The sequence below is a fragment of the Schistocerca serialis genome, chromosome 2 (assembly GCF_023864345.2).
Source record: "Schistocerca serialis cubense isolate TAMUIC-IGC-003099 chromosome 2, iqSchSeri2.2, whole genome shotgun sequence".
NCBI classification, from domain to species: domain Eukaryota; kingdom Metazoa; phylum Arthropoda; class Insecta; order Orthoptera; family Acrididae; genus Schistocerca; species Schistocerca serialis.
Genome location: NC_064639.1, coordinates 586,853,047 through 586,874,730, shown reverse-complemented (window position 1 = coordinate 586,874,730; position 21,684 = coordinate 586,853,047). Strand labels below are relative to the sequence as shown.

At 45.7% G+C, this 21,684-nt stretch overlaps 1 protein-coding gene across 1 annotated transcript in view; it reads right to left on the bottom strand.

Annotated features, from left to right (window-relative positions):
* LOC126456250 (SET domain-containing protein SmydA-8-like) overlaps window positions 1-21,684 on the bottom strand; it is a 119,490-nt gene that overhangs the window by 36,755 nt on the left and 61,051 nt on the right. Inside the window, exons 3-4 of the mRNA XM_050092002.1 lie at window positions 8,404-8,608; window positions 659-859 (exon numbers count right to left, since the gene is read on the bottom strand). Coding sequence (XP_049947959.1) covers window positions 659-859; window positions 8,404-8,608 — 406 coding nt within the window. The remainder of the gene's footprint in view (window positions 1-658; window positions 860-8,403; window positions 8,609-21,684) is intronic.

The following is a 21,684-nucleotide window of genomic DNA, read 5'->3' as shown; positions in this document are numbered from 1 at the left end:
CGTCGAACTGTTCGTGCAGATGGTTGTTGTCTTGCAAACGTCCCCTCAGGGATCGAGACGTGGCTGCACGATTCGTTACAACCATGCGGATAAGGTGCCTGTCATCTCGACTGCTAGTGATACGAGGCCGTTGGGATCCAGCACGGCGTTCCGTATTACCCTCCTGAACCCACCGATTCCATATTTTACTAACAGTCATTGGATCTCGACCAACGCGAGCAGAAATGTCTCGATACGATAAACCGCAATCGCGATAGGCTACAATCCAACCCTTATCAAAGACGGAAACGTGATGGTACGCATTTCTCCTCCTTACACGAGACATCACAACAACGTTTCACCAGGCAATGCCTGTCAATTGCTGTTTGTGTATGAGAAATCGGTTGGAAACTTTCCTCGTGTCAGCACGTTGTAGGTGTCATCACCGGCGCCAACCTTGTGTGAATGCTCTGAGAAGCTAAACGTTTGCGTATCACAGTATGTTCTTCCTGTCGGTTAAATTTCGCGTCTGTAGCACATCATTTTCGCGGTGTAGCAACTTTAATGGCCAGTGGTGTGTGTAACTCTAGTTATGCAGAGAGGAAGAGAATAGATTAGTATCGGACTGAAGACCACAATAACAGACACAACATAGACCACGTAGACCGTAGTTGCTGACCTGCACGACGGTGGCGTCGTTGTGGCTCCAGACGGCGGTGCCGGGCCCGCGCCGCTCGGCGTGCGCCTCGAGCTGCAGCAGCTGGCGCCAGTTGTCTGGTCGGGCGGCCGCCAGCAGCAGGCAGCGCAGCGGCAGCACCGCCTCCACCCCCGCACGCAGCAGCCGCGCCCCCGCCTCGCCGGCCTCCCGCAGCGCGCAGCACTGCACGCAACCATCACACCACACCACATACAGCGCCCTGGCAGCACGAGGAAATAATGGCGCAGTGCCCTGCGCGATGCTAAGCTATAATTTCTGAACTCGCGAATGTAAGCACCTTACGCAAAGGGGAGGAGAGGACAGTGACGCAAGGTTGCTGATCGCCAGACTTTGTGCCGATGTCGTGGATTATATTCCAAACTTTTCTGCAGCGTGTCACGAAGTGATGGCATGTGATTCTGTCGATGTTGATCCGTCCATTGGATGGGAACGTTAAGCTCGGTGGCCCCCTCGATTCTATCTGAGTGTAGCAGGCAATGTGCCGGCACCAGGTTTCACCCTCCGCTTCTCCTTTCATCGTTCAAAATAAACATGACACCACACTACACACACCAAATACAGTCATCTACACTTAGCGCATAACACTCAAACATACAACTCTCTCACTTCGCGAACGAAAGGTGCTATTGTCCGCTAAAGATAGAATGTCTTCTCAATTACGTGCTTGAACCGGTCCTTCTGGGTCTCCCAGACAAGAATGTGCGACTTTACTTCTTTACTTTTGCAGAATGAGGATGCGGTCTCATAAGCGTATATGTTTGGCCGCACCGGTAAGTCAGCTAAATTACTGGGAACTAGCAGAAAATCTTGCCAAGTACTATTAAAATAAGCGGTATGTTTCAAATTTTTATCAGAAGCTGCAAGCAGTTATTCTTTGACAGCTACATTAATTGAACTGCGCCACATGCTCCATTAAAATAGGTATAGGAAAGTGCTTCAGCCTGTGGCTGACAGGCAACGAAAATGAAAGCTGCAAGGTGGATGCTAGTACCAATAGCGTCCATACTGCCGCAGTAATCTAAAAATTGGTTTTTCGACACAACTTACCATACCCTGAGGTGACAAAAGTCGTCGGGTATCTCCTAATATCGTGTCGGACCTCCTCTTGGCCGGCGTAGTGCAGCAATTAGACGTCACGTGAAAGTCCCATGCAGAAATAATGAGCCGTGCCGCCTCTATAGTCATCCATAATTGCTAAAGTGTTGTCGGTGCATGATTTTGTGCACGAACTGACCTCCCGATTATGTTCCACAAATGTCCGATGGGATTCATGTCGGACGATCTCAGTGGCCAAATCATTCGTTCGAAATGTCCAGAATATTCCTGAATCCAGTCACGAACAATTGTGGACGGTAACATGGCGCACTGTCATCCACAATAATGCCCTCCTTCTTTGGGAACGTCAAGTCGACGAATGGCTGCAAATGGTCTCCAAGCAGCCAAACATAGCCATTTTCAGTCAATTATCGGTTCAACTGGACCATAGGGTCCAGTCCATTGCATGGAGTAACCACCAGATTGCACTGCGTCTTGTTGACAACTTGGGTCCATGGCTTCGTGGGGTCTGCGCCATACTTGAACCCGACCACCGGCTCTTAGCAACTGAAATCGGGACTCTTCGGACTTGGCACCTGTTTGTTTTTCAGTCGTCTAGGTCCAACCAGAATAGTCACGAACCCAAGAAAGCAGCGGCAGGCGATATCCTGATGTTAATATAGGTACTCGTGGCGGTCGTCTGGTACCACAGCCAGTTAATGGCACATTTCGCTATACTGTCCTAACGGTTACTTTCGTCGTACGTCCTACACTGATTTCTCCGGTTATCTCACGCAGTGTTGCTTGTCTGTTAGCACTGATAACTCTACGCAAACGCCGCTTTTCTCGGTCGTTAAGTGAAGACCGGGGTGAGATGTAACGCCTGAAATTTTGTATTCTCGGTACATTCTTGATACTGTGGATATTGAGATACTGAATTCCCTAACGATTTCCGAAACTGAATATACCAAGCGTCTGGCTCAAACTACCATTTCGAGTTTAAGGTCTGTTAATATCCGTCGTGCTGCCATAATCACATCGGAAACCTTTTCACGTGAATCACCAGAGTACAAATGACAGCTCCGCCAATGCACTGTTCTTTTATACCTTGTGTACGCGATACTCGATACTACTGCCATCTGTATTTGTGCATATCGCTATCCCATGACTTTTGTCAGTGTATAACTAGAACCCAAGACTATACATGAAAGCCTTTTTCCATCTTGTCACACTAAAGCAGGCTCGAGTACGTAGGAGATTGCTAAAAATATGAATATTTATACTTCTACATGTCTCCTCTGACAATGAGGTTGAGAAACCTCAAAAGCTACTTCAAGAAATAATGAAACACTTCATAAGTGACTGATAGCAATTACGTGTAATCATATCCGAGGGTACACTATGTGATCAAAAATATCCGGACACCCCAAAAACATACGTTTGGCACATTAGGTGCATTGTGTTGCCAGCTACTGCCAGGTACTCCATATCTGCGACCTCAGTACTCATTAGACATCGTGAGAGAGCAGAATGGGGCGCTCCGCGGAACTCACGGACTTCGAACGTGGTCAGGTGACTGGGTGTCGCTTGTGTCATATGTATGTACTTGAGATTTCAACACTCCTAAATATCCCTAGATCCACCGTTTCCGATGTGGTACTGAAGTGGAAACGTGAAACGTGAAGGGACACGTACAGCACAAAAGCGTACAGGCAGACCTCGTCTGTTGGCTGACAGAGACCGCCGACAGTTGAAGAGGTCGTAATGTGTAATAGACAGACATCTATCCAGACCATCACACAAGAATTCCAAATTGCATCAGGAAACGCTGCAAGTACTAAGACAGTCAGGCGGGAGATGACAAAACTTGGATTTCATGGTCGAGCGGCTGCTCATAAGCCACACACCACACTGGTAAATGCCAAACGACGCCTCGTTTGGTGTAAGTAGCGTAAACATTGGACGACTGAACAGTGAAAAAACGTTGTGTGGAGTGACGAATCACAGTACACAGTGTGGCGATCCGATGGCAGTGTGTGGGTATGACGAATGCCCAGTGAACGTCATCTGCCAGCGTGTGTAGTGCCAACAGTAAAATTCGGAGGCAGTGGTGTTATGGTGTGGTCGTGTTTTTCATGGAGGGGTCTTTCACTCCTTATTGTTTAGCGTGGCACTATCACATAACAGGCCTACATTGATGTTTTAAACACCTTCTTGCTTCCTACTGTTGAAGAGCAATTCGGGAATGGCGACTGCATCTTTCAACACGATCGAGCACCTGTTCATAGCGCACGGCCTGTGGCGGAGTCGTTACACGACAATAACATCCCTGTACCGAACTGGCCTGCACAGAGTCCTGACCTGGATCTTATAGAACACCTTTGGGATGTTTTGGAACGCCGACTTCGTGCCAGGCCTCATCGACCGACATCGATACCTCTCCTCAGTACACCACTCCGTGAAGAATGGGCTGCCATTCCCCAAGAAACCTTCCAGCACCTAATTGAACGTATGCCTGCGAGAATGGGAGCCGTCTTCAAGGCTGAGGGTGGGCCAACATCATATTGAATTCCAGCATTACCGATGATGGAAGCCACGAACTTGTTAAGTCATTTTCTGCGAGGTGTCCGGATACTTTTGATTACGTAGTGTAAGTACTGTGTAGTGACGAATCACTGTCCTGTAAGAAACTAAACTGTGGCCGCAACTTCCATCAAGGGACTGACAGTTTCTAAAAAGCTGTTCCGACCGGCTATATCCATGGAGCCACAATCAGGTCCCTGCCAATCACTCACACTAAAGCCACAATGTGGGAGTCCAGCTGAGAAACTAACTTTCTGTTAGAAACCCTCAAGCCTGCCCTACGCTCAAATGGCTCTGAGCATTATGCGACTTAACTTCTGAGGTCATCAGGCGCCTATAACTTAGAACTAATGAAACCTAACTAACCTAAGGACACCACACACATCCATGCCCGAGACAGGATTCGAACCTGCGACCGTAGCGGTCGCTCGGTTCCAGACTGTAGCGCCCAGAACCGCACGGCCACTCCGGCCGGCCCTGCCCTACGCTCAACCAGTTCAGGTCATCGCACATAATTTCTTCTTACTGCAGTAGATAGTATAGTAGCTAATACATTTCAATCACTGTCGTAACCTCCATCGCACGTAGTGAGTTTGACCTGAAATAAAACTGCGTTTGCCATTATACGACTTTATTACGAGATGCACTGCCACTAAAATACTATCTGCACGTGTTTCTGTAGGGTTTGTCAAGAGATTGAAGGATTCATTTCTGATATTACTCAGACCTCAAGTAGCCCTTCATTGCGATGAGATGTGTCTTCATATCGACCCAAAAAGTGACTGAGCCACCTCCTTACCGAGTCCGTAGGACTGTATGCCTGGGACGCGCATTGGTGCCTGATAACCTCCAAACTCTTCTATGATGATCATCAGGCGTCAAATGAATCCTGTACTCGACGACAAAGAGAACCCGACTCCAGTGATCCCGGTTCCACTCCCTGTGTCCTCTCGCCCACCTCTACAACGGTGCTGTTGTTTGTGGTGCACTTCTACATGCCTGTCTTGGTCAACACGACCCAGTTGCCTTCAAAAAGTGCCACGCGATTCAGATGCATCCTTTCCGGGGCACCTATGAACCATATTCTGTAGCTTGCGGTGATCAGCTGGTGTCGGCTGCTAACGAGAGTCGTAAAGCCTATATGCAGTGCTGTAGGTCTCGCAATAGCGACTGAGTGTTCGAATTGACGTCACTGTGCTGTACGCCAGTGCAGCAGCAACGTCCCGTACTGAGAACCCTTACGTACGCAAGCCGCACTGGGCCGTGCACTGTTGTGGAACACCGCCCTGTGCTGAACTACACTGAGAGTTGAAGTTTACTTTCACTACTTTGACAAACACAAACGTCCTAATATTCTGCAAAATTATGTTTATTCGGTCACGAACCGGCTGTCGGCTTCTCAGATTATCTTCAGGTGACAACTGAATGTCACAAACAAAGATAAACATGATATGCAACTTACACAGATACTATTTCTACAGAAGCTACAAAAATGACAATGTGTTTATCTAGGGCGTGCTGCGGCTTGCGTTGGTGCCGTTGCTAGGTTGGCATCATTTAGTTGGTATAGTTATGGTTGTCGTCTTCTTCTTGTGTTCATTGGCGCCACTCCGTTTGCAAGCATTGTCTGTCCACTAGTGGCAGGAGCGGCGGTTATCGATATCTAGTAACGGTGGTACTATCTTTGGGGCGACGTTGTGTTGTTTCCGTGTCGTGTGAGTCGGCAGTCCGGTTGGGGACAGAAGAGCAGCCAGATCCGCGCAGCGCGAGAACACGCCGGGACCACTGGCGGAACCCATACACTGCTGGATGGAAGGGCTGTAGTCGCGAGGAGTACAACCTCGTTGTCAACTGGGCCCAGGAAGTTTAAGGTGAGTGGACCTTAATTCAAGTAGTGAAACCTCCACTATTTTGAGATCTCGCCATTTGCTTGCGGGTTGCTGCTCGCAGTGTCGCCAAGACAATGAACAATGAGTGGGGCGTTTGGGGAAGGCGAACCTAATTAGCCTTCCTTCACTTCTTATTATTAATTGTTGCATTCTATATGTTATTATTTGTGAAGTTTAACGAGTGGTATTTTTCCTGCCTAGTGGCCGCTAACACCCCAGTTACGTGCCCTGGAGCTTAGTGTATGTTGCGGCAGTGTACTCTTCCTCGCCTTGCCGCTGCTGTCCGGTAAGGCGTGTAGTTCCACAGCTTCCTTGATATGTGGGCCAGGTGGTGTTTTTTTTCTCCTACACTGGCAGTAGTGTTTCCTTTCTCCTTCCGGACGCTCTGCCGGCCGCGGTGGTCTCGTGGTTCTAGGCGCGCAGTCCGGAACCGTGCGACTGCTACGGTCGCAGGTTCGAATCCTGCCTCGGGCATGGATGTGTGTGATGTCCTTAGGTTAGTTAGGTTTAAGTAGTTCTAAGTTCTAGGGGACTGATGACCACAGCAGTTGAGTCCCATAGCGCTCAGAGCCATTTGAACCGGATGCTCTAAACACCGGAGTCTGAAGACGTAGTGCTGACTGCCGGTTCAAGCTTGGATGTGTTATTTCATCGTTGCATTGGTCATCGGACGTTAGGTAGATTAGGGAAATGATTATTGGTCATGCGTTTAAACTCTTGGCTGCCTGTCTCATCGGTTGCGAAATTTGAGGGACTTTCCCGGGTCGATCCTTGGAGCAACGTCTGCGCCCCCCCTCCCCCCTCCCCCTTGGTTTGGTCAGATTTCATGATTTTTTTTTTAATTAATAACTGTAATTCCAAGTTTGAAGATGTTTAACTGGTTCTTAAAGGATTGCTATTCAGGCCTTCAGTCGTGAAACAGTTTTTAAACTATTACTGTTGTGGCCTTCAGCCGAGAAATAGTTTGAATTTGTTGTCATTAAGGCCTTCAGCCGTGGATCACTTGTTAATTTATTGTCACCTTTTATTTGTTGTTGTTTCCAAATAAAGTGTACGTGATTGAGAAATAAACTAACCAACAGTAATTGATTACGGCCCCGTCCATAATCATAACCCAATCCTGCCTTCCTTGGTACCAGGTCTCACATGACAATAGTTACATGAACTTGCATGAACTAAGAAAGGGGTAAATAAAGTTTTTATGTGGAGATACATTTAAAAAATGACGAGAAATAAGATGAATTTACGGTTTGAATGTAGTATTTTTAACATGTGGAGTTAAAAAGAATGGGGTACAACGGTCGAGGAGCTCCTCATTAGCCACACAATTCTGTACTCACTACCAAGAGACACTTGAAATGTTGTAAAGATCGACGCCACTGGACAGTGGATGACTGGAAACGGGCGATTTGGAGGAATGAATCACGCTATTACCCGTTGCCATCCGATTCAAGTATTACAGTTTGGCAAATGCCTGCAGAACGCTAACTGCCATGATGTGTAGTGCAAACGGTGAAATACAGAGGAAGTGGTGTTACGGTACGGGGTGTTTTTTCTCGGTTAGGGTGTGGTCCCATTACTACGCTTGAGAAGATAAATACGGAATGATATGGAAACATTCTACAGCATTCTGAACAGCGCACAGTAGAGGAACAGTGCGGAGACAATGATTGTATCAGCATGACGATGAGCCCTGTCATAAAGCAGGATGTTGGGATGCAATGGTTTGTGGACAATAACACTCCTGGCAGGTCTGTCAGGAGTCCCGACCTGAACGCAGCGCAACGACTTTGGGATGAGCCAGAACGTCGACTCGGCTCCCGACGCCAGCGTCCAACCTCACTACTTTCTCTGGCTGCTGCTCTCGAGGAAGAAAGGGTTGTCATTCCTCCATCGACATTCAGGTACTTCATTGAAAGTGTCCTCAGCGGAGTTCATTCCGTTATAAAGGCGAAGGCTGGACACGCCTCATATTAATATTTGCTATTAGGTCTCCGGATACTTTTGATTAGGTAGTGTATTTGTGTAGAAACAAACGAGAAGCGTCCACAGTAGTGCGTACAGACGGTATTTTGTTTCTGTTTTTTTGACGTGAAGTAATTCGGCTCTACATTTCCAGATGTTTGCCTTAGTGGTCAAAGGGGAAGATGTATCCTTGTTCCTCATGTTGGAGCACTGAGTGTTTAAGTGAGCGCTCACCTCGGATTCATCGTGCTGGCAGGAGCCGCCGGGGCAGAGCGGCGCGGCCGAGCACCGGGGGCAGGTGGGGGGCGGCGCGGGCAGCCGCCTCCAGCAGCCCAGGCACAGCGGCGAGCGGCCGCCCCCGGCGCGGGGGCCCACCGCCACCGGCTGCTCCTTCAGCAGCAGCTCCCCCGCCTTGAGGTCGCGCGTCGCCACCAGGTACCTGTCGGCAATCAACCTGTTTGGTGCTTACGGTATGGTGATAAGCTGCAGTGCGTTTCATTCTCTACTCCGTGGGCTAGAGCGAGCTGCCCGTGTTCCGACTCGTTGTAAAGCTGACTTCTTTTGAGTCAAATACAAGGTGGGTTGGTGGTGGGACAGGGGAGATCCCAGTTGGGAATATTTGGGAGATGATTCACAGTTTCATTTGCCATACAATTGAGAGTCCCTAACTTTAGTCGGAACTGGGTATTGCAGTTATCTGTAAGTTTTTTGAAATAATCCAGGTGAGGCGTAGCGCCGTATAACGATCCTGCCTTGGAGGCGGTTAAGTGGCAGATCTGTCTCAGAGCTGGATAGTGACAGATGGTGAAGCGAAACTGGACGCGCACGTAGCTTATATATCAGCCGATAGAGGACAGTATTGGATAGGGGACTGATTTAGTTTCGATTGTGCCCACTAGAGTGCACTAAGAATGTTTTTCATAAACTGTTCTAGTATTTGCATAAAGTGTTATTATGTCTTTTTGTGTATGTAAAATGTTATAAGTGTGTTTTAACAGTATGAATGATGCGTGAGTGTGGTTTAAGGTTTATTATGAATATAACTGTTTAACGAGTTATGTAGTGGGATATAGTGTGGGAACATTTCGAAGAAGTATGAATATGGACAAAGGGGATTTTTGTAGAATAGATCTGTAAAATAAGTTTATGGTAAAGGGAAAGTTAATTCAGGTATAAATAACAATAGTAAATCACTTTATGCATAAGCAAAACTTCAGCATATTAGATAATTACGTCGGTAAAAAGTGCAGTCGTTAGGTTTACTATTTTGCGATTGGTTATTGATGAAAAGCGCGAATTGACGCGGGAGAATGTTGTTTTGCTATTGGCTGTTGAGTAAACTGACCAATGGTAAAGCAATATTCTTCGCTCGCCTTTCTCTGCTGGTAGAGAAGACTTAGAGTATTCTAGAGAAGAGTCGGAGCCTAGCCATGAAACAGTTCGGACGTGTGCAGTAGTAGTTCCGATGGAAACGATAAGTTGCCCGATCTAGCAGTGTTTCTTACATCAAAAGTGTGGTAAAGTGACGGCATAATTATTCTGATGAGCGTGTAGAAATTTCGGAATTTTTAAGTGAATTTTGTGACGAGAAAAAGACATATATTCCACGTGGCGTATTGAGCAGGTCGGTGGCTAAAAGCTGTGACTGCATTTGGTACCGACAGACTTAATATTTGGCGAGCATTATCAATCAAAAACAATCAGTATTTTTGAAGCTGTTACGTTTTCAGGAAGTGCAACACCATAAACTTGCTAAAGTGAGTGAAAGGGATTGTGAGTGACTTTGTTAAGGCTAGCACGGACTTGGCAGTGATACTTGTTCACTTAAGTTTCAGATTATATTAATTGAGGACAACATTTCCAACCTTTCATTTCGTGTGAAAACTTTCTCCCGAAACGTAGATTAGTGACTTCAATTGCAGCCTGGTTCACGTCGAAGTACAGTAGGTTTCGCTCGGCTTTCCTACTGATGATCTGCTGAGACAATGTTCACAGGTAGGCGCACGTCCGTCGTAAAGGGACGGAAAGAACCGCGCCGCCGCACAGGGTGTCGGAGACGAAACGCCCTAGTTTGAAATGTCTGTAACAATGTATTCGATACGTAAAGAAGATACATACAACAATGGATGCACAAATTTTGAAGTTTTGTTTGTTCACCCTCACACTGCTACATAAGTCCAAAGAGCGGCACAGAGTATGGATAATCGGTATTCGGTTTGTTTCCAGGCATTCTTTGTCGTCTGTCGCATGTCTGTCTCATTTGTAGCTCTAATCCTCCGACAAAGGTGTTCCCGAGTTGTCACTCTGATACGGTGCACCCTATCCTTAAAATACCCCCACAGGAAGAAATCCAGAGCAGTAGAGTCAGGCGCTCGGGTTGGCCATCGGATTGGACCACCTCTCCCAATGCATCTTTGTGGCAATCCGTTACTTAATGCTTTATGAACTTCCGCATGCCAATGTGGAGGTGCCCCATCCTGCTGGAAGAGCAGGTGTGGATGTCGATGTCTTACTTGAGGGAACACAAAATTAACTAACATAACATGATAAGAACGACCAATGATAGTTGTCTCTGCAAAGAGAAAAGGTCTAATAACTTCATCCTCCTGGCCACATCACACGCTTGTCATTTTGGCTTTCTCGTTGATACTGAATGGCGTCATGAGGATGTTCGCTATCCCATCTTCGGGCAGCTTTGTGGACTCGTGTAGCACTTCGTGGATAGTTGATATTAGGTCATCGAACTCACATGACACCATACGAACGGACTTCTTTCAAAGGTATCTGAAGTGCGACTAACAGTCTCCTCTGACGCACTTGGCGATGTACCACCACGCCTTCTAGCAACAGATCCTGTCTCTGGAAACGTTTTCCTCGCCTTTTTCTCTTGGTATCGGGACAATTTCTGTGGAACTCTGCACTGAAACGTCGTTGAGTTGCATTAATGATCCCCAGTTCCGCTTTTTCAGCATTCGTTGTCATTTTCAGTTGTTTAAAAAATTTCCAATTTCTTTGCTTTTCAGCTTCTAAAATAAAATTCCACAGACACTCTACTAGTTAACAAAACTATTAGGGTTCCTTATTATGTTCAGTATAAGTGTTTCTGGCCGTTTTGCCAGAAATAATAAGAAGGCCTGATGCTCGTCTGAGTATCTGTTATGTATTGGACCGAAGTTGGTGAATTGCTTGACGCGTGGGGTGCGCCTATCTGTAGAAACTCTGATGAGATGATCAGAAGTGGCATCAACAAGTGCACGCGGGTTACCGTGCCGGCTGCGCAGTCATCGGGCGAGGAGGAGGCTTTGCTGGAGCACGAGGTCGTCCAGCTGTTTGTCAACGAAGTAATCCGAGAGACGATTTATTGTGAACTTGGACACTGTTTTGCCGGTCGCTGTGGCCGAGCGGTTCTAGGCGCTTCAGTCTGGACCCGCGCTAACCTTAGGTTAGTTAGGTTTAAGTAGTTCTAAGTCTAGGGGACTGATGACCTCAGAGTTTAGGTCCCATAGTGCTTAGAGCCATCTGACACTGGTTTGAATAGGAAGACGGCAGCCCTTCGTTTAGATTTGTTAATGGAAGATTCGTCTAGATACCTTTGTATAATAAAAAAAATGCAAGAAGGAAAAGGTCACTCCTTTTGTGTCCCTATTAGCACTCTTGTCCGAAGTCTCGAAGATAGACTGAATGTTCGCTAACGTCTCGTCTCACTGGAAATCACAGTTTGCACACACTCTGGCGTTCTCATGCTCGGGTAGTAAGGTGAAAAAAATTGAAGACAGCAAAGTGTAGTGGCCTCTGACGACCATACAATGGTCACCTCATGACCATCAGAGATGAAATGGTTGCCTGTATCGCCAACACATGTATTGCCCTTTCATTTTCCTCAAAGTAAAGTTCAAGACGAAAAATAATTTGGCGACATTTAAGTGGAGAGAAACTATGTCATTACAAGGGATGTATAATAAGCGATGCCTTCAGTCACAAATATCGTGTTTTCTTATAATACACGATGCACCTTGGCCACTTTGGGTCTATCGTAGCGTGTAATTAGATTACTATGTATCCAATCTCTTGTTTTAAGCGAGGTGACGCCTGAAAAATGTTCGTTCATGTTACGAGAAAATCTGCAGATCGTCAATCAAGAAATACACGGTAAGAAAAGTTTCATAGGAGGGTTAACTCTTAGTATACCATATCCGTGAATAATTTTGATGGATGCGTGAACTGGGTATGCCTTGAATTATCGAGAAGTGCCGTTGTCCATAATAAATGGCACCCCCCGTCAAGAAATGTTTCTTCCTGCCTCTACGGTTAATTCCTCATAAATTCCCTTTTAGGCTCCTTTGTTTCTTTGCTTTCTTCGGTTCGCGATTTTCAACATTTAATGCTGAATTTTATCGTAACAGGAACGAGAGGACTGATGTAAGGATCTAATTACATCTGATGATAGATTTTCAGGGGCCGAAATGCATCGTGTAATACAGTGAAGAACGGATATTTGAAAATGAAGGCGTTGCATGTTATACTTCCGGTGTGATGAATGCACTCAGGGCAGCAACTACTATTGAGGACAAAATTAGCTTACGTCTTTATGTCCCTTGTAAAACATCAATTATTATTATTATTATTACTATTATTATTATTATTATTATTATTATTATTATCATTATTAATGTCTTTCAAATGAACTGCAAAGTGGCTAGATCTGAATCCAACATTTATTTACGGTGATTTAGAAACTAACATTTTGTAATATGTGTTCTGAGGCTTTCCCGGAATTTATGCCGATGCAGCACCTGATGATAGCGGAACGGTTATTCGCCAAAATACCATGGGCATACGACGATCGTATCCGGCCGAACATCCGAAAACCCTTCAAATAACATTTTCTAGTTTGTGTAGGTAGTAGCACTTGTATGCACGAAAATGTGAGAGGGATAATGGTAGGTGTTCTGGTTACTAATTCTAATTAGTTACCTGGAACCATGCTTACAATACATTTGTTCGGAGAGGGTGACTGTATTCATCTATGTCCTTCAAATCCATTGATGCTGACTTTCGACTTTTGCTTGACTGCCTTCGCTGTTGGTAAGTGAATCTGAACATGCTGTTCGATCGAGCGCTAGTGCGACATTATTAAGTAACCATTCTTTCTATATTAATAGCCACTTTTCTGTGCAGATGTTTCATCATAAAGTGCATTTGTAACTGGGACTTATTTCCATGCATCATGGCAATTACTTTAAGATTCGCAATAATACTGAAACGCATCAATATTTCAGAGTATGGACGGCAAAGCCGAATGTGATGGTTAATGAAGTATTGTCTTCAGTATAACCGTTATTATAACACCTATATCAAGTTCCTTGCGTGTTTAGGCAGTATTCTTCGATATTTGAGCCTTTGAAGACTTTTTTTACATCTTTTATTTTTTACTCAAAGCAGTACAAGCGCATCGACTAGTCATCGAGTCCACAGTGCATAACATGCCACTACGGACACCGTAGGGAAAGGAAGTTTCAGTTTAACAGCTCGTCGATGTCTAGGTATTCCTAGCTGGAAAAGTATGATGGAAGAAACTATCCGTAATATGAGTGAGGAAACAGCCCGATACAGTGATTTAGGGACACCACACAGTAGCCGGACGGACTTCGAGTCCCACTCCTCACGAGAATGAAACCAGTGCGGCACCTCCCATGCTTAAAGATAAACAAACTGATAAATAAAAATTTTGTCAACTGTACGTTTGCAGATCGTGGCTTTGAAATTCGAAGAGATATTTGAAATATGGTGGTATTAAATAAGTTGAAACTAGTGTGAACATAGAAAGTGACAAATGAGTCATTAGGACACTTGAGGAAAGGGTCTAAAAGTCTTAAAGAACTTGGGCATGGGGGAGCCAGCAGAGTTTTTAAAATTATTGAAAATTGGCAGTTGGCTCTATACTCGTCTATATTCTGCAGATCACATTACTGTGTGTTGCCGAAGTTACTTCCACTATTAAATGTTTCCCTGAGACATTTAAGTGTCTTTTTATTATGTACGATAATTATCTAAGCAGACGAACTGAATTAAAATTTGTGCTGCGGCCGGGACTCGAACCCGGGTCTTCTTGCTTCCACTATTTTTAGCATTTCACGCCTTTTCTGTTCCACTCGCGAATTCTTCTAAGTTTCTAAACTACCTCATAGAACGTGAAGAGAACGCGGGATCTGTAATGCATTGTAAAGGAGCCAATGCCTGAAGACGCAACGTGTCCATGATGCGTAAAACAGCGCGTGGAAGAACGACAGTAACTGCTATTATTCTGCTTATTCCTGTATTTGTACCCACCTAACTACGTCAAACTAAGCCTCTCTCGGCGTGTTGTAGTAGGATACGTCACCAGTGGAAAGGAGCTGTTGTGTGTTTATGTGACATGTGACTACTGTATGTTTCATGTATGTGTCTTAGCACACAGGAGAGTGGAACACATTGTTCTACTACTTTGTTTTGGTATGTTGCGCGTATTTTTTATCTACATTTCCTAGGGCTCAGTAACGGAAAATTAGAAATACATTGTACATAGAAAGATTTTGCTCTGCGCACTTTATTAAACGTAAAAATGTAGAAAAGTTTCACTGCATTCACTACAGTATTTTTGTGTGTCATTCGTACTCTGACTGGTTTGATGCGGTCCGCCATGAATTCCTCTCCTGCACTAACCTCTTCGTCTCAGAGTAGTACTTGCATCCTCCGTCCTCAATTATTTGTTGGATGTATTTCAATCTCTGTCTTCCTCTACAGTTTTTACCGTTTACAGATTCCCCTCGTACACTTATGTCTTAACACGTGCCCAATCATCCTGCGCTTCCTACTTGTCACTCTTTTTCTTATGATCTTGTAGTGGGAGATTCTGCAGAGAACCTGCTGTTACTTATCGTTTCAACCTACACAGTTTTCAACATTCTTCTGTAGCACCTCATCTCAAGCACTACGATTCTCATCTCTTCCTGTTTTCACACTGTCCATGATTCACTATTTTGTATCCTGCCTGGAGGGCGGTGCGTGGGTCTGCTCCTGTAAACTGAAGGGTTGCCGAATGTAGGAAGTGAGTAGGAGCAGGAAAAGGTAAAACACGTTGGTACTGCGTGTCAAATTACAGATGTTTACTATTGGCAAAAACAAGTTAATAAACGGTTACATTACTTTGCAATGAGGTGCGAAGTCTTAGGCCCGTCGTAAGTAGAGCTGAAGCGAAGTGTCCCGGCCGTCAGCTCTTGATCAAAGGGCTGAGTGTGGAGCGCAGCTCGTAGAGCTCCACAGCGCCGGCTAGAGGGCGCTGTCGTCGGTGTCTGTCGTTGTGCCAACTTAAGAACTTTCACCTACGCTGTGGCATCGTAGCTATCGATACCACACACTATCATACAAAGCTGTGCTCCAAACGAACATTCTCAGAAATTTCTTCCTCAAATTAGCGGCTAAGTTTGATACCAGCAGACTTCTCTTGACCGGGAATGCCTTCTTTTTCTATGCTAATCTGCTTTTATGTCCTCCTTGCTTCGACTATCATGGGTTATTATGCTTCCAAAGTAGAAGAATTTCTTAACTTCTTCTACTTCGTGATCCCAAATTTTGATGTTAAGTTTCTTGCTATTCTCATTTCTGCTACTTCTCATTACTTTGTCTTCTTCCAGTTTACTCTCAGTCCTTATTCTGCACTCATTAGACCGTTTACTCTATTCACCAGATCCTGTAATTCTTCTTCGCTTTCCTTGAGGGAAGCTTACCTCTATTTTTCTCAGGATTTCGAAAATTTTCACCATTTTATATTGTCGAACGCGTTTTATAAGCTCATAAATCCTACGAGCTCGTCTTGATTTTCTTTAGTCTTGCTTCCATTTTCAAGCACAATGTCAACCTGCCTTTCTGATGCTGTTACTTTTCCTAAACCCAAACTAACCGTCATCTAACAGATCCTCAATTTTCCTTTCCATTCTTCTGTATATAATTCTTGTCAGCAGCTTTGATGCATGTACTATTAAGCTAAATGCAGGAAAGTTCTCGCACTTATCTGCTCTCACTATCTTCGGAACTGTGTGGATGATATTTTCCCGAGAGTCTGATGGTACGTCACTAGTCTCATAGATTCTACACACCAACTTGAATAATTGTTTGATTTTCACTTCCCGCAATGATTTTATAAATTCCGATGGAATGTTATCTGACCATCTTACTTATTTGATCTCCTGTCTTCCAGAGGTCATTCAAATTCTGATTCTAATACTGGAATCCCTATGTCTTCCATGTCGACTCAAATTTCTTCTTCTACCACGTCATCAGCAAGTCCCCTACCCTCTCATAGAGGCCTTCAGCGTATTCTTTCCACCGATCCCCACCATTTTCTGCGTTTGTCACTGCAATTATCATTGGACTCATAATGTTGGGTTTTAATTTCACCGAATATTGTTTTGAGTTTCCTATATGCTGAGTTAAACCTTCCTACAATTATTTCTTTTTCAATTTTTTTCACATTTTTCCTGCAGCCATTTCGCCTTGGCTGCCCTCCGCTTTCTATTTATTTCATTCCTAATTGATTTATTATATAGCTGCATTCCTCTCCTTTAAACAGTTTTGTACTTCTTTCGTCTATCCATTGAAGTATTTCGTTTGCTACCCAAGATTTCTTCGGAGTTATATTCCTTGCTTTTATGTTTGTCCGCCCAATATCTTGCGATTGCCCTTTTTTAGAGATGTCCACTCATCCTCAACTGAACTCCCTACTTTGATATTCCTTATCGCAGTATCCACATCCTTAGCGAACTCTGAACGCGTCTCACCATTCCTCAGTACTTCAGTATCCCGCTTCCTACCACACTGATTGTTCCGGACGATTCACTTGAATTTCAGTTTACTCTGCATCGTTGCTAAATTGTGATGAGTTTATATTTCCACCTGGATACGCCTTACAACCCAATACTGATTTCGGAGTCTCTGTCTGAGCATAATGTAATCCAACTGGGATGTTCCCGTATCTTTTGACCTTTTCCGAGTATATCCCCCGCCCGTGATTCTTAAACAGAATATTCGCTGTTACACTATCATCTGAAATTTATTTCAGAGTTCAACTAGTCTTTCTCCTCTCTCATTCCTACTGTCAGACCCAAATTATTCCGTAACCCTTTCTTCAACTCCTTCCCCTACAACAGCATTTCAATCCCCCATGAATATACTGAATTATCCGTTCTATATCCTCATACGCTTTCTCTATCTCCTTATCCTGAGCTTGCGACGTTGTCATATGTACCTGAACTATCGTTGTCGACGTTGGTCTGTTGTCGAATCTGATGAGAACAATGCTATCACTGAACTGTTCACAGTAACTCACCCCTGTCCTACTTTCCTATTCATAACAGTATTAATAAAGCAATATTACCTGACGAAATGTGTGCGTATCAGATATGAAACAGCGGAGAAAAACGTGTAGGGATGGACGGGTGACTGGCGTTCAACGTCCGGTCGACAAGAAGGTCATAAAGGAAGAAGCACAAACTCCTTTTCGCAAAGGGGACAAGCCGTGTCCTGTATCAGCCTTTTTTAAGCGAGTTATGGAATCCAAACCCAACTGCCTGGGTGGTATTTAACTGTCACGAATGCGAGCACATTATTGGAAGTACAAACAAATGTCAGTGTCAATTCACTGATAAGATTAAGTTGGTCTGGGAAAGAAATTGGGTTTGAAGTGTTTGTGTGGCCTCCATTGGAGTATGTGGGATACATGTAAATGATACCCTTCGAAGAAGCAATCTGTTTCAGTGTAGTTACTAGAAAGCTACACCAAATATTCACAGGTATACCACTTGAAACAAGAGTAAAGGAAATATACTGTTGATTATTGAAAAATGATGCTCCTTAAGTAAATTCGCATTCACTTTTTTGTATCATTGTCAAAACCAAGCTGCAAAACCGTCGAGTTGCAGTTCGTTTTTACCTTGAGATGAATCAGTCTCAGTGTCGTGGAGAATTTCGTCAGTGAACATTCTGTTAAATACGTGACTGTCTGTCTGCGGTTGGCACTTTAAACGATATATCACGAGCAAACAAAACTTGAGACTATAGGGTTATAGAAAAGTCAAGAATTACGAAGTTTTCATCGTATAGGCTGCGTTTTAGCTGAGATGCAGGAAAAATACACTCCTGGAAATTGAAATAAGAACACCGTGAATTCATTGTCCCAGGAAGGGGAAACTTTATTGACACATTCCTGGGGTCAGATACATCACATGATCACACTGACAGAACCACAGGCACATAGACACAGGCAACAGAGCATGCACAATGTCGGCACTAGTACAGTGTATATCCACCTTTCGCAGCAATGCAGGCTGCTATTCTCCCATGGAGACGATCGTAGAGATGCTGGATGTAGTCCTGTGGAACGGCTTGCCATGCCATTTCCACCTGGCGCCTCAGTTGGACCAGCGTTCGTGCTGGACGTGCAGACCGCGTGAGACGACGCTTCATCCAGTCCCAAACATGCTCAATGGGGGACAGATCCGGAGATCTTGCTGGCCAGGGTAGTTGACTTACACCTTCTAGGGCATGTTCGGTGCCACGGGATACATGCGGACGTGCATTGTCCTGTTGGAACAGCAAGTTCCCTTGCCGGTCTAGGAATGGTAGAACGATGGGTTCGATGACGGTTTGGATGTACCGTGCACTATTCAGTGTCCCCTCGACGATCACCAGTGGTGTACGGCCAGTGTAGGAGATCGCTCCCCACACCATGATGCCGGGTGTTGGCCCTGTGTGCCTCGGTCGTATGCAGTCCTGATTGTGGCGCTCAATTGCACGGCGCCAAACATGCATACGACCATCATTGGCACCAAGGCAGAAGCGACTCTCATCGCTGAAGACGACACGTCTCCATTCGTCCCTCCATTCACGCCTGTCGCGACACCACTGGAGGCGGGCTGCACGATGTTGGGGCGTGAGCGGAAGACGGCCTAACGGTGTGCGGGACCGTAGCCCAGCTTCATGGAGACGGTTGCGAATGGTCCTCGCCGATACCCCAGGAGCAACAGTGTCCCTAATTTGCTGGGAAGTGGCGGTGCGGTCCCCTACGGCACTGCGTAGGATCCTACGGTCTTGGCGTGCATCCGTGCGTCGCTGCGGTCCGGTCCCAGGTCGATGGGCACGTGCACCTTCCGCCGACCACTGGCGACAACATCGATGTACTGTGGAGACCTCACGCCCCACGTGTTGAGCAATTCGGCGGTACGTCCACCCGGCCTCCCGCATGCCCACCATACGCCCTCGCTCAAAGTCCGTCAACTGCACATACGGTTCACGTCCACGCTGTCGCGGCATGCTACCAGTGTTAAAGACTGCGATGGAGCTCCGTATGCCACGGCAAACTGGCTGACACTGACGGCGGCGGTGCACAAATGCTGCGCAGCTAGCGCCATTCGACGGCCAACACCGCGGTTCCTGGTGTGTCCGCTGTGCCGTGCGTGTGATCATTGCTTGTACAGCCCTCTCGCAGTGTCCGGAGCAAGTATGGTGGGTCTGACACACCGGTGTCAATGTGTTCTTTTTTCCATTTCCAGGAGTGTAGTTTATCGATATGTACCTTAACTGTGAGAGTGTACCAAAATTAGCAGCTTGCCTTTGATTCTCGATCCACAGTCTCAATCTGGGAAATTAAAATACTGATGAGATATAAAATAGTAATAAAACTGTCCCGGCGGAGGTTCGAGTCCTCCCTCGGGCATGGGTGTGTGTGTGTCTATCCTTAGGATAATTTAGGTTAAGTAGTGTGTAAGCTTAGGGACTGATAACCTTAGCAGATAAGTCCCATAAGATTTCACACACATAAGTAACAAAACCGATAACGCCTGCTTGCGATAGATGCATATTAATGATAATATTCAAGATCGAGAGCTTACGAACAGTTATGAATTCATGCAAAGCATGCGCAAAGGATTCCATCAATTTTCTCACAGGCCGTTATAAAAGAGCAAAAAATTACATATGGTGTGACTGTAAAACTGAAACCACGATGTGCTCATATGCGCAAGAGATCAAAGTGGTATCGATAAAAACAGACTCTGCTTACGGTCTCTCAAGCTTTAGTATCTGTCATTTTTATCTTCCAAGTGGCTCTGAGCACTATGGGACTTAACATCTATGGTCATCAGTCCTCTAGAACTTAGAACTACTTAAACCTAAGTAACCTAAGGACATCACACACATCCATGCCCGAGACAGGATTCGAACCTGCGACCGTAGCGGTCACGCGGTTCCAGACTGAAGCGCCTAGAACCGCACGGCCACACCGGCCGGCGATCATTTTTATCTTCCAGGAACTCTGAAAATAGAAATGTTATTGTTGTCGGACCACATCTCAAGGTATCTACTGTTTCGCTAATGTATTGTAACAGAATAACAGAAATCAGAGCTTGCACGGGAAGATTCAAGTGTTCGTTATTCCCGCGAATTGTTAGAGACTGGAACGACAGAGAAATAGTTTGAAGATGGTTCGGTGAAACCTCTATTAGGCACTTGATTTCGCATTACAGAGTAGTCATGTAGATGAACACTTATCATTCGGAACATTATGACCACCGACCTACTGTCGATATAGCCCCATCCAAGCGGCAGTAGCGTCACCTGGCGATAAATGACTGCTAGTCCGACACGCGCACGGGGCACATAGTATCAGTGAGCGAGCTGTCCATGTGTGGAATGGGGACGGCACGCGATCTACCTGAGTTTGACAGAGGGGAGACTGTGACGGCTCGGAGGCTCGGGACGAGCATTTCGGAAGCTGAACGACTTGTCGGGTGTTCGAGAAGGGCTGTGGTGAGTGTGTTCAACACGTGGCGAAACCAGTATGAAACCACGTCGTGGGGTTGGGCCGCCGCCCCTCGTTACAGATGTCGGACGTCATACGCCGGTCAGACTGGTAAAAGAGGACAGGCGGCGAACTCTGGCGGAAATAACGTCAGACTTTAATGCTGGGCAAAGTAAAAGTGTGTCAGAATACACAGCGCATCAAACACTCCTAACGATGGGCCTCCATAGCTGATTACCCACGCGTGTGCCAATGTTAACACCACGACGTCGGCAACTACGACTGAAATGGGTACGGGACATCGGCACTGGACGTTGGCTCAGTGGCAGAGCGTTGTATTGTTTGATGAATCCCGATATCTTCTTCATCATGCCCATGGGAGGGCGCGAATCCGTCGTTTTCCAGGGGAACAGCTCGTTGATACCTGTGCTGCAGGACGGAGACAAGCTGGCAGCGGCTCCGTTGTGTTCTGGGGAACATTCACGTGGGCATCCGTGGCTCTAGTGGAGCTCGTGCACTGATTCTAGACCACAGACACCCCTTCATGACGAATCATGTTTCCCGACAGCAGTGGCATTTTTCGACAAGATAATGCGGCATATCACAAGGCGAGGAATGTGACGGAGTGGTTCGAAGAATACAGTGCCGAGTTCCAATTGATGTACTGGCCCCCTAACTCTTCA